This window comes from Indicator indicator, chromosome 5 (genome assembly GCF_027791375.1).
Source record: "Indicator indicator isolate 239-I01 chromosome 5, UM_Iind_1.1, whole genome shotgun sequence".
In the NCBI taxonomy this organism is placed as follows: Eukaryota; Metazoa; Chordata; class Aves; order Piciformes; family Indicatoridae; genus Indicator; species Indicator indicator.
The window spans coordinates 7,097,194-7,109,836 of record NC_072014.1 but is presented as its reverse complement, the minus strand read 5'-3'; the positions used below and the strand labels follow the sequence as shown (position 1 = coordinate 7,109,836).

At 43.6% G+C, this 12,643-nt stretch overlaps 1 protein-coding gene across 1 annotated transcript in view; it reads right to left on the bottom strand.

Moving 5' to 3' along the window:
• Window positions 1-12,643, bottom strand: part of ANKRD44 (ankyrin repeat domain 44) — a 74,924-nt gene that overhangs the window by 11,367 nt on the left and 50,914 nt on the right. The window contains exons 16-19 of the mRNA XM_054381513.1: window positions 8,190-8,261; window positions 7,345-7,546; window positions 2,029-2,107; window positions 882-999 (exon numbers count right to left, since the gene is read on the bottom strand). Of these exons, the coding sequence (XP_054237488.1) occupies window positions 882-999; window positions 2,029-2,107; window positions 7,345-7,546; window positions 8,190-8,261 (471 nt within the window). The remainder of the gene's footprint in view (window positions 1-881; window positions 1,000-2,028; window positions 2,108-7,344; window positions 7,547-8,189; window positions 8,262-12,643) is intronic.

The following is a 12,643-nucleotide window of genomic DNA, read 5'->3' as shown; positions in this document are numbered from 1 at the left end:
AGTTTAAGACTAAGGAAACAGATAAACAAGGGACAACTGAGGGAAACAAGGCTTAAGAATATCATCAGAAATATGAAAAGCTGCTTTAACAACATGATACATGACCTCTGTATCATACACAGATCAGCTTTGGTATCTTGGGCATGTTCATGTACTGTTGTCAATACATAACAGGGGTTTTAGGCCTTAGCACTTATTACAGGCATGTGTTGGTCTCCTAAACTGAACTGCTTACTGAGTTCTGTCTACGTATCACCTCTTGCACCACCCTCAGACTGGGTAAGAAGAAAGATTAGATCTGTCTCAAGTTCACTGCCTCTAGAAAAAACTTCAGGCTTATTTATTTGCACCATCGTCCCCAGGAAAAACCAAACTAACTGCTGGGCAGTCCTTTTAAAGAGATTACTTTCAGAATTCTTAAGGTGCTCAGTTATTAGGTTATGGATTGCTACCGCAACGTGTCTAGAGATGGAAAATATTGGTCTAATCAGCATTTTAGCTAATTCATTCAAGCAAATCAAGTCAGAAGCAGAGCATTACTGAGAGCAGATCTGTCCTACTCTTCACCTCATTGACTATGCTTGGTCATGTGGTGAGAGCCTGGAATGGGTTGTCCAGGGAGGTGGTTGAGGCCCCATCTCTGGAGGTGTTTAAGGCCAGGCTGGATGAGGCTCTGGCCAGCCTGATCTAGTGTGAGGTGTCCCTGCTCACGGCAGGGGGGTTGGAACTGGCTGATCCTTGTGGTCCCTTCTAACCCTGACTGATTCTATGATTCTATGTTGCCACTCATTTACAGTATTCCCCACACTCAATATCCCTGTAGTTACAAGTGAGGTGTAGCCACCATAAGACAAATAACGAAGAATCACAAATTAAATCACCCCTCGATGTAGAGCTGTGCATCCCAGGAGATCAGCTGCATCTACAGATGCTTCTTTTTCAAGTAACAAGGAGACAGCATCGATGTGCCCATATGCCACCGCCAGCATAAGTGGGGTTCTAGAGAAAACAAAACCAAACCAGTCACAGCTCTCAAAGGACATACGACTTGCCACTGCTACCTTGCAGGAACAGAGTCGTCAGGAAGCCCTGAATTTCCCTCCATTCCTATCCACCAACCTCCTTATTTCACCACACTGAAAACCTTTGTAGGAAATTATTAAGCTGTTTGACCACCAGCTACCATGGCTGAAATTATCTTATTCCTAAGCAGTTTACAGAGCACCACCATTCAAGATAACCTGTTCTCTTAATAGCCTAAAATTATTGTCACCTCCAGTGACTGTGAGCTTTACAGTACCCAGGTGTTGGGAACAAACATCCCTGAACATCCCTGCTAGTTACCAAGATGACAACCACCCAAAGCACCTATTTTTCAAATGCTGCACAATTACTTAAAGGGGATGAGGGGACATGAGGGACTATTCAAGCCAAAATTTGGACTAACATATCTTCCATTTTTTTCTGAAAGAGATCTGTTTTTCTGGTTTTAGATAAGACTAATACCATTTAAAATTATCTGTACAGATGGATTCATTCCAGGCACCCCAAATGAGTTTTTTTAAACCATTTGCATTTTCACTTAAAAAAATATACTTTTGTTCTCCCTTAATAACTGCAATTTCTTGAGAAGTAAAATTCTTGTAGGAACATCTCCAATGCAAGTGTCACCTCAAATAAACATTCTGTCCCACTGCACCAGCCTAGCATACCAGATAAACCCAGAAACAGCAGCGTTTTAGAAAGACTCTCTGTAGAAACATCTCAGGAGCACATTAGTTTGCCTTGAATCTGGCCTTCCAAATCTATAGAGGATTGTTTAAAGTATGAAGCAAAGGCTGAGATTAATAAATAACCCTTTCCACATGGCTTAGATCAGCTGAACGTGAGCTTTGTAATCTCTGCCAAATGCTGTAACAAGTGCAGGGGACAAAGTATTTCAAATAAATGTGGGGTTTTGGTGAGAAATCCGAGCTGCTATTTGAATCACAGGGCTGAAAACCAAAGAAATCAACAAAGCAAACTTACTGTCCTTTGGCATCTGTTACGTCAGGGTTGTCTGCAACTTCTAGCAGCAGCCTTAAACATGGTGTGTGGCCATTAATGACTGCAAAGGAGAAAAGTATTTTTAATTAAAACATGTTGAATATCAGATCCTTTCCCACTGGAATGCTTATGGGTAAGAAATTTCCTTGTAAACAAGGAGAACATTCCACAGTATAAGAAATTAATATCCCCTAAGTTTTCATTTTAACTGGTGCCTATGTAATGGTGAGCTGTTTTTTCCCTGACCTCAGTAAGAGGAGGATTAAGTTCTCTTACACACAAAAATCCCAAAGGAGTAAACCAGAAACTGTGATTTTCAGAACTGAGATTTGTGCTAAACCAGGCAGCATTTCCAGTCCCTCAGAGCAAGCAGGCAGACAAAGCTTTCTACAATCACAGGATCACAGGATGGTAGGAGTTGGAAGGGACCTCTGGAGATCATTGAGTCCAACCCCCCTGCCAAAGCAGGACCACAGAATCTAGCACAGGTCGCACAGGAACGCATCCAAATGGGGCTTGAAGGTCTCCAGAGAAGCAGACTCCATAACCTCTCTGGGGAGCCTGTTCCAGTGCTCTGGGACCCTTACAGTAAAGAAGTTCTTCCTCATGTTGAGGTGGAACCTCCTGTCCTGTAGTTTATATTCATTGCCCCTTGTCCTATCACAGGGTGCAACTGAGAAGAGCCTGTCCCCTTCTTCTTGACACTCAGCCCTCAGATATTTGCAAACATTGATTAAATCCCCTCTCAGTTTTCCCTTCTCCAGACTAAACAGCCCCAGGTCTCTCAGCCTCTCCCCATAAGGCAGTGCTCCAGTTCCTTAATCATCCTGGTAGCCCTCCATTGGAGTCTCTCAAGTAGATCCCTGTCCCTCCTGAACTGGGGAGCCCAGAACTGGATGCAATATTCCAGGTGAGGCCTCACTAGGGCAGAGCAGAGAGGAAGGAGAACCTCCCTCAACCTGCTGGATGTACTCTTCTTAATGCACCCCAGGATACCATTGGCCCTCTTGGCCACAAGGGCACATTGCTGGTCCATGGATAACTTGTTATCCACCAGGACTCCCAGGTCCTTCTCCACAGGGCTGCTCTTCAGCAGATCACCTCCCAACCAAATTTGCAGGGGGAAGTTCACGGGCAAGGCTGCTTGACTGTGTGTGCACACTGCCACAGTGCTGCTGTCAAAAAAGAAGCATCTGCAAAGAACGATCAGCGACACAAACATCATCTCCCTAACAACATATAACCAGGCACGAAAATTCCCTTTGTCTTTTTCCACCTTTTCTTGTTTAACATTACTGGAAGCCACAGCTACTTCTCATAACCCAGGTTTGGTCGTTGAAGTGTAACCCAGCGCTGCTAGAAAAGTTCTCTAAGTTACTATGTTTTGCAGGGCCTGATACTGGAAACCCATCTGTGTGTCAGCTAGCTTGAAAACTTTGGCCTTTTGGAGGATGAAGAGCTGACAAGCAGTAATTCCTGCACTCAGCAGACAGAGTGTGTTCTTATTACAGTAAGTCATGCTTTCACACTGCCTACACCCTGTGGGCTGAGTCCAAACCCTTGGACACCACCTATGTCACATCATCCTGGCAGAGAAAAGGGTGAACATCATCACGTTGAAATCACACATCCCAAAATAATTTTTGTTGCTCTACCCAGAAAAATAAAAGCCATTTTTAGTTATTTACCAGCAAGTAATGCCATATACATGACAGGTAAACACGTGGGGGCTGATGAGTCACTGGCTTAGGGAAAAATTAAAAAGATCTGTCCTTTCTCCCAGCAGGAGGAAGAGAAACCCTAACTTGTTCACACCAGCGTCTGGAAAGGGTTTTGGCAAATGCGTTTTAGAGCAGATCCCCCCAGAAACTCTTGGGAGCCGATCACTGAACTTTACAGATCCTGCAGGGTTGAGCCAGCAGAGCTCCAGCACTGGCATCAAGAGAACAGTTGCAATGGATTCCCCAAGCCAGACAGAGGAATGACTTGTAGCAATAAAATTTTACAGGGAACACATCACTGAGCCTAATGAAATTCTCCGTATTATGAGGACAGAGGGAAGTCTGTTCCCTGAAGGGGTCAGACAAACCAAGGAAATACTTCATTAGGTGATTTCTCTGATGAAGTTACAAATCCCTTCACTGAACGGAGCTCTGCAGAATCCTGCAATCCACTCCACCCCTTCAGCTCTCCTCAGCTGTTGTGTTCAGCAGCTGTGCTTGTGCCATTAAAAGGAATGAAGGCAAACACGTTGAAGGGGATGGGCACATTGCACCTCCTTGTTTCCTTCCAGTATTGCACGTGTCAGCATTCCCTTCTGGGCACGTGACTGCAGGCTGTCACTTAAGGGATTCGCTCAGCAAGAACTGTTTGATTTCTCAAAACATGACAATGTACCTCACACTTGCACTGCAAAGAACCACAGAATGTCAGGGGCTGGAAGGGATGTCAAAAGATCATCCAGTCCAACCCCCCTGCCAGAGCAGGATCACCAGATCACACAGGAATGCATCCAGGTGGGTTATTAGTATCTCCAGAGGGAGACTCCACAACCCCCCTGGGCAGCTTGTTCCAGTGTTCCATCACCCTCACTGTGAAAAAAATTGTTCCTCATGTTGACATGGAACTTCCTATCACCGAATACTGCAACAGTACCACACCGAGTTTCAGATTGGTGGCCTCGTTCTTTGCTAAACCACTCCAAAATGTCTTGTTATGAAACAGCAAAATAAAAGATCATCAGATTGCAAGTGGCTTTTTATCCTGGTTGAAAACAGAAGCTTTACTCCAGAGCTCATTTCCACAGAGCTCCTGAGTGGAAGGTTCTAAACATCGTTTTCATGGCTGTTTACCCAAGGTGCGCTTACCTCACGTTGGAAAGCTTTGGCAAATCATGGCAGTGATAAATTTTCTTTGCTAGGAGCTGAAATATTCAGCCTGCCTGGGCAATATTTTTCCTTCTGCTTACAGTTACACATTCTCTTCAGTGTCTCATTCCTCTCCACAGGATTTCCTTGCCTTTTTTCTTTAATACATACCTAACTTACTATGCTTCACTGCAGATTTAAAGAACATTTTGCTTGTATCCCTGGAGTTGTTTTTTTTTTTTTTTTTATCTGAGAAGCAGAGAGTATCACATAGACCAGAAAAGTCTACAATGACTCTTCCTACTGGTTTGCCATGGAAAGGACTCACACTACAGTGATGGGAGCAAGTAAAAAATAAAATAGGGGAAAAAAAAAACCACAATCAGAATTTGTATGAAGGTAAACACTGTGTGTATTGAAACAACACCTTCCTTTCAACAGATATACTCAGTTCTATTCAACAAATCTACTCAATAAATTCATTTCAAGTCAGAGCTAGTAACAGAAACGCAGCTGTGTTACTGTTGCTTTTTGTCAGCACTGCAGAACCTTCACAACTCAGCTGTGACAACAGGAAACCTATACTAGAAGTTTTAAATAAATGCAAAATCATTGCAGCAATGATGATGTACCAGTCAAAGTTGCACCTTGATCATCACCTGACCCCAAACTCTTTGATGTGACAGAGGAGAGGGATCTGAGGGTCCTGGTGGGTAGAAGAATGACCGTGAGCCAGCATGTGCCCTTGTGGCCAAGAAGGCCAATGGCATCTTGGGGTGTATTAGAAGGGGTGTCATTAGTAGGTCGAGAGAGGTTCTCCTCCCCCTCTACTCTGCCCTGGTGAGGCCACATCTGAAATATTGTGTCCAGTTCTGGGTCCCTCAGTTCAAGAAGGATCTCAGGGAACTGCTTGGAAGAGTCCAGTGCAGAGCCACAAAGATGCTGAAGGCAGTGGAACATCTCCCTGCTGAGGAAAGGCTGAGGGAGCTGGGGCTATTTAGCTTGGAGGAAACTGAGGTCTGACCTCATCCATGTATATATAGATGTGAAGTGTGAGTGTTGGGAGGAGGGAGCCAGGCTCTGCTCAGTGATGTCCAATGACAGGACAAGGGGCAATGGGTGCAAGCTGGAGCAGAAGAGGTTCCACATGAACATAAGGAAAAACTTTTTCACTGTGAGGGTGCCAAAGCCCTGGAGCAGGCTGCCCAGAGAGGTTGTGGAGTCTCCTCTGGAGACTTTCAAAAGCTGCCTGGATGCATTCCTGTGTGACCTACTCTAGGATATCCTGCTCTGGCAGGGGGGTTGGACTGGATGATCTTTTGAGGTCCTTTCCTACCCCTAACATTCTGTGATTCTGTGATAGGAAAGCTTTTGACCAAGGGAGCTCCAGTTTTGAAGTGGCACTGATCCTGACTTAAATTAATTAAGCTGACATTTCGAACATGGCATGAATCAGCTGGATTTAACATTTTGTGTTTTATCAAAAGCAACTAAACCTCCCCTCTCACTGAATTCTGGTCACAAACTTCTGATGTGTAAACTCTGACAGCACACCTCCGTATCATTAGTTTACTGTGGGGAGTAACGCAGCTGGTTCTAATTTATGCATTTTAATCTAGGCGATATTAAAAGAGAAACAGAAAGATAACTACGTCTGGCCCCCAAAATAATCGTTATCCGCTGAGGTATTACATTTAATTCCCACTAGAGGGCGCTGCTCTGCTGTACGGAGCCCCTCAGGTTGACAGAGGAGCGACCTTCCCCTTGCCAGCCTCTCCTGTGTACCTGACAGCTATACCTTAAGTAACAACGTTTCCATAATCGATGAATTCGACATTTTCCAGTTAATTATGCACACTGCATACGGGCAATGGAGCAGAATCCCAGCACAGCAACTTGACAAGCTAGCTCAGGAGGAGCTAGGGTGAATTTCTGTTAGTTTGGCCACTACGGAAGGCTGAATGCTTGGGACACTGGAAGAATTTCACCACCAGTCGCAGTCCACCCGTATTCTCAACTGTTCTTCCACAGGAGCAGCAGTGATGCAAGGGCTCTCTCTGACCCTATTCTTTGGGTTGAGGGAGAGAAGGTGTCACAAGGGAATCATCACTCATTTTAAAGAACAAGTGGTAATCGGTAAGGTAAAATAGAGGCAAGCAGGTAAGGGCAGAGCCGTAATTGTGTGGAAAACTATGGGATTCTGTGTGAGGGAGGACTGAACCACAGCCATATAAAGAAAAAAAAGACAAAGGAAATGAAGGACAAAGGGTTAACTAGATGCAGGACCTGAGCAAACAAGCAGGAGTCCTCAGTCCTGCTCAAAATCTACTTCCACCTAGAAGAAACATGCATAGGGATAGTAGGTAGGTGAAGGTGAGTGCTCCTGTGTTGTAGGGTTTCTATCACATGTGTAACACAAGCCCACACTCACCTGAAGCGTGGAGAGGGGTCCTTTTGGTGACGTTGTCTTTTACAGTGACTGAAGCACCCTGACTGATGAGAGCTTCCACGCACTCTGCGTGCCCTTTGAACGCAGCCAGGTCCAAAGCAGTGCGTCCCTTCTCGTCCTTAATATCCAGGTCTACCAGAGATTGGAGAAGTACCTCCAAGGCTTGATGATGACCATTATAGGCCTAGAAATATGAAATGTGTCATGTGAAGAACACAACTCTGGTCTTCAAATGGCTTGCACATAAAATGTGGATAAAATCCATCATTGTCACAGCCTCCTAAACACGGTAGAAATCACACAGTCTTCTTGATCCCTTATGACTCTGTCTTCAACAGAAGAAGGTTTAGGGACAGCAGTTGTGGTTGCTGCTTTCATCTAACCCTCTAATCCAATCCAAGGTGAGGAATTTCAGGCAATCATGTGCCAGTTCAGCAGAGGCGAATCAACAATCCATTTTTCACACTCTACAGTATCTTTCAGAGCAGTGTTTGCTTCAAACCCTAGATTCACTGTAATAATGCTGGTCAGAGGTGGCATGGATCTTTACCCCACTGGGCCCTAAATTCAACACATCTGCTGGTCCCTAACTAAGTGAAAGCAATTCTCAAAACAGGATTTGTACAAATACAAAGACAAACTTGATCTGTTGCTTTTACAGCCAAAACAATTCCATGATCCTATGATTCCAGCCCAGATGCTGCTTTTGTTACATCTAGGCCTTCCCAGTTTTTTTTCAAAACAAGTCCTTGATTAAATTTGTTTCAAAGATAGAGATTAAGGAATTATTCTGGGAGATACTAATCAAACACTTCTCTCATACTTACAGCTAAATGCAAAGGACTTTTTGTAGCTGTGGAATCAGACTCTTCAAACAAATTGTTGTTTTTTTCCAAAAGCTGGGGAAAAACAAAACAAACAGTTTTAAAACGTCTTTGCATGAGACAGGGTAAGTTCTCATGGACCATAAATCATCAGATCAAGACAGTTTTCAGCCTCAGATGTTTGTACTGAGGAATAAATAGTTTACAATCTTTTCTGCCAAGTATTTTCATGTTTTTCCCCACAGGTTAAAGTTATAAAACTAGTTTAAAGGCTTGTTGTGAATATCCTCACCCTGATAATTAAGTTTCCCTGAAATAATCACAAGGCCTGCAGGAGTAGGAAAGGAGCCTCAAAAGGAAGGATTTGTTGAGTAGGAAGTTTACACTGGGAAAAGAGCAGTTTCATGCTTACACAGCCATGTCTGATACAGCATTTCAGTAAACTCTGACATGTAATTAGTGCAGGGAATAATTATAACCAAGATGTGAGTCATTCACACTCATCTTTAGAGTTTATCAAAGTAGAACCTGTTCCTACAATGACAGTCTTCTGAAACACAACTCTTACAAATATCTAGGAACGTGCATCATGCTTTGACATGATTCTCTTCACTTCAAGGGATCTCAAAGCATTTTAGGGCTTAAACCCAGGGAATTCTGTCTGTCTACAAGGAGAAACCGTGGATTAGCACCATGCAGCACATGAACTCAGAGAGACCAGTAGAAGCCTATGATTAGCTTACCTATGCTACAAGACGATGGCATGCCCTAAACTCTGCTGTATGCTGGAATACACAGCTACCATTAATAATGCCTAAGATGTCACAAACCTCTTATTAAACAAGGACACAGATCTGAATCCTATGGAAAAGCTAGAAAATGAAGCAGTAATTTTGTTGGTCTGTTTTCATCATAGAATGGCTTGAGTTGGAAGGGACCTTGCAGATCATCTAGTCCCAACTCCCTTGCCATAGTTAGGGACACCACCCACTAAACAAGGTTGATTAAAGACTCATCCAGTCTGATCTTGAACACTTTCAGGGACGAGGTCACCACAGCCTCTCTGGGCAACCCATTCCAGTGTTTCACCACTCTCAGTATAAAGAACTTCTTCCTAATGTCCAATCTCAATCTATCCTGCTATGGTTTAAAACCATTGTCCCTTGTCCTGTCACCACAGGCCCTTATATAAAGTCCCTCTCCAGCAATCCTGTAGGCCCCTTCAGGTACTGGAAGGCTGCTCTAAGGTCTCCTTGGAATCTTCTCTTTTCCAGGCTGAACAACCCCAACTCACTCAATCTGTCCCAGCATAACACAGAATCACAGAATTGTTTTGGTAGGAAAAGATCTTTAAGATCATTGAGTCCAAGCGTTATGTAACTACCATGTCTGGTGCTAAACTACATCCCTTAGCACCACCACATCTTTGCATGTCTGTTAGGGCAGGATGAGGGAAGGAAACCAACCAGCACAGCTACTGCAGAATAGGTTTTAATTTGTAGGTACTTTAAGTAATCCCCTGGATAGACAAGTTACCCTGGTATTTCAATGGAGATCCAGTTTAAGCTGTCATGTTGGAATAACTGAGAAGCAAAAAAATCCAGCCTTTTGAGTGCTAGATACCAAGTCTCCCACTTCCCTTTCCACTGATAAGCCAAAAGGCTTGAGCACTTAGCTCTATCTGGTGCATCAGTAAGAGGCTACTGGCTGTGCAAACTCAACATCCTGATCCATTGTCCTTACAGGAGAGGTGCCCCAGCCCTCTGATCAACTTTGTGGCTGTCCTCTAGACTCTCACCAACTGATCCACATCCTTCTTGTTTGGGGGCTCCAGAGCCAGACACACTACTGCAGGTGGAGTCCCACAAGAGCAGTGCAGAGAGGCAGAATCATCTCCCTTGACCTGCTGGCCACACGTTTGGATGCAGCCCAGGATAGCGTTGGCCTTCTGGGCTGCCAGCAACCATTGCCAGCTCATGTCAAGCGTCTCATCAATCATTTTGTGCCCCATAAAATGTTCCTCCACCTGCCTAACATTGGCCTTTACTCTGAGTCCATAAGGCCAGCACAGCAGACTATTTTAATCACTTTTAATTACATTTATCATCATCTGATGAAACTCCAGGACCGAAACGTTAACAAAGAAATGCTTCCCTTAACCTGTCAGAAGGCTCTGAACGTCTCCTGGAAGAAAGCAGATAACTGCCCTTCAAGTAGATGAAATGAACCCACACAGAAAACTGACAAAATTAAGGCTCTGCAGGAACAACCTGTGAGATTGGAGAATGCCCCACAAAAGGTATCTCCATGGCTTAGCGTTAAAGCAGCTTAGGCTGAGGCAGACTAGGCTTAATGAGCTTATTACTCCTAAGACTAAATGTCTGCATCAGAAAGTCAAGCGTAAACAAGAATTTGATGGCAAATCTGGTAGCTCTCAGATACAGAGCAGTGCAGACAGGAAGAGAAATTGCAAAGGAGAGCAAGCAGAAGAAGATTAAAGACACAGCACTAATAAATTTTTAGTATGCCTTGTCAAGCACCACTGCAGAATGATTAAAACCAAGTCATCTGAAGGATGTCCCTCATGCACAGAGACAAGAAGCACCAAGTTGCCAAGCAATTCTCCAGAGGTTCTAAGAACACATTTATGGTAAAATACACACCCTGCTTTGGCAGGGGGTTGGACTTGATGATCTCTGGAGGTCCCTCCCAACCTCTAACATTCGATGATTCTATGATATATTTGTTATAAGAACACATAAACCAGTGTGTCCTTAGGGGTCCTGCTTCCATAGTGCTTCCATCTTGGAGTATACTTGTAAGAAGCTACCCACAGTTGCATCTGGTTTTAAAAAGGTGAATTTATCACTCAAAACCATTTGCCCTGACAGTTAGGGAAGCTTAAATCCAGACCTAAAGGTTGACCAATGCATTTCACTGAAGACAGACACATAAGGATGATTTACTAAACAGTTTATGGGTCCTAGTGGCATGTCCCAGCATATCTCATTCCTAATGTCTTGTGCCAATGAAATGATGTCTGTTAGCTGATCATGTGTCTACAAACTGATTGCCCACAGATTTTAAATGGCTGTCAGAATGGTGCAGAGACACTGCTAGTGAAATTGGTGGGTGCTCATCCCTTTGGTTAGGTTATATATAACCTTCTAAAAGGCAAGGATACCATTACTCCTGCCTCTTGGAAATTCCCAGTATGAACCCTTCACTTACCATCACACTGTATGTAATTATTTAGCAAAGTCTTCTTACAGGAACTCAAATGCTTAGACAGGGAGATGCAGACAAAGCAAGATAAAACATGTCACTCATTCAACTCTATTGTTACACACTGATTGTACTACAAGGCTGCCATTCTAGACTGGCTTCTCTTCCCAGCTCTGGATGAAGAGATGAAGTTTAATAACTTTTACAGTTCTTACAGTTTTATTTTATTTGTACAGCAAGGGTATTCACAGGCATAAGAGGATTTACTGCTCAATTTTATTCCGTGCTTATAATAAAGGATTATATGGCAGGATGGGAGTGTGGGGGGGAGGTGTCTCCCCTCTGTTTTATTTTATTTCTGACTCAGATATGCCAGTTAATGAGTCAGGATACTTTATAGGATTGTCCTTATAGAGTACAATATATTCTAAAATTCAGCACTGGCATGAAAAATAAAGCTTCATGGAGCATCTCAGCAATTTTAAATTAGCCATAAAAGGAGATAATGCTTCCACCACCCATACAAGTTTTAAGCTACACAGTAAAAGGAAGGTGTCAGAAGAAACCTCAAGCCACAGAAAGGATGGGTGCTGCTTCAGATCCTAAAAGGGAAGAGAGCACGTGGTCCTGTACAAGAATCCACACCCACACCTCTAGGCACAGCCATCTGCTCTGTCACAGGTTTGATCTAACTACCACTGAAGTGAAAGTCACTCTTCTTTGGGAACTTTACTGGGGAAAGCAACCCTGACATTCCAACACGCTCCTCCCAGCACTGCTAATGGACTTTTGCAATTTGCTGCTATTAATGCTAAGTGTAGGATGGCACAGCATTAGAGCTGTGTGTAGAATCTGCTCCAAAAGGTGATTAAGCAAACAGGGCTAAGACATTTTCACACACCTGAAGGGCTGCTCAAAAGACAATTAAGACAAACGAAACAGCTGAACGTTGCTCTTTTCCACTAATTACACAGCAGTGTAGTTTATCACTTACAAGGTCACTCAGAAGTGCAATTAGTGACACTTTCTAATGTCACTTTCAGACCTGAATACAAATATATCCGCCAGGATGTCACTTTGGGCCTCATCTTTCCTGATAAATTGCAATATGTATATTGCAATAGATCATTGTCTCTGCTGGGGAAAACACACCAGCAGCAGCTTCTTTCCAATAAAGGCTTTTCCAGCAAGTAGCAAGCAAGAGATTGAAACCTCTCCTCCACTGTTTCAGA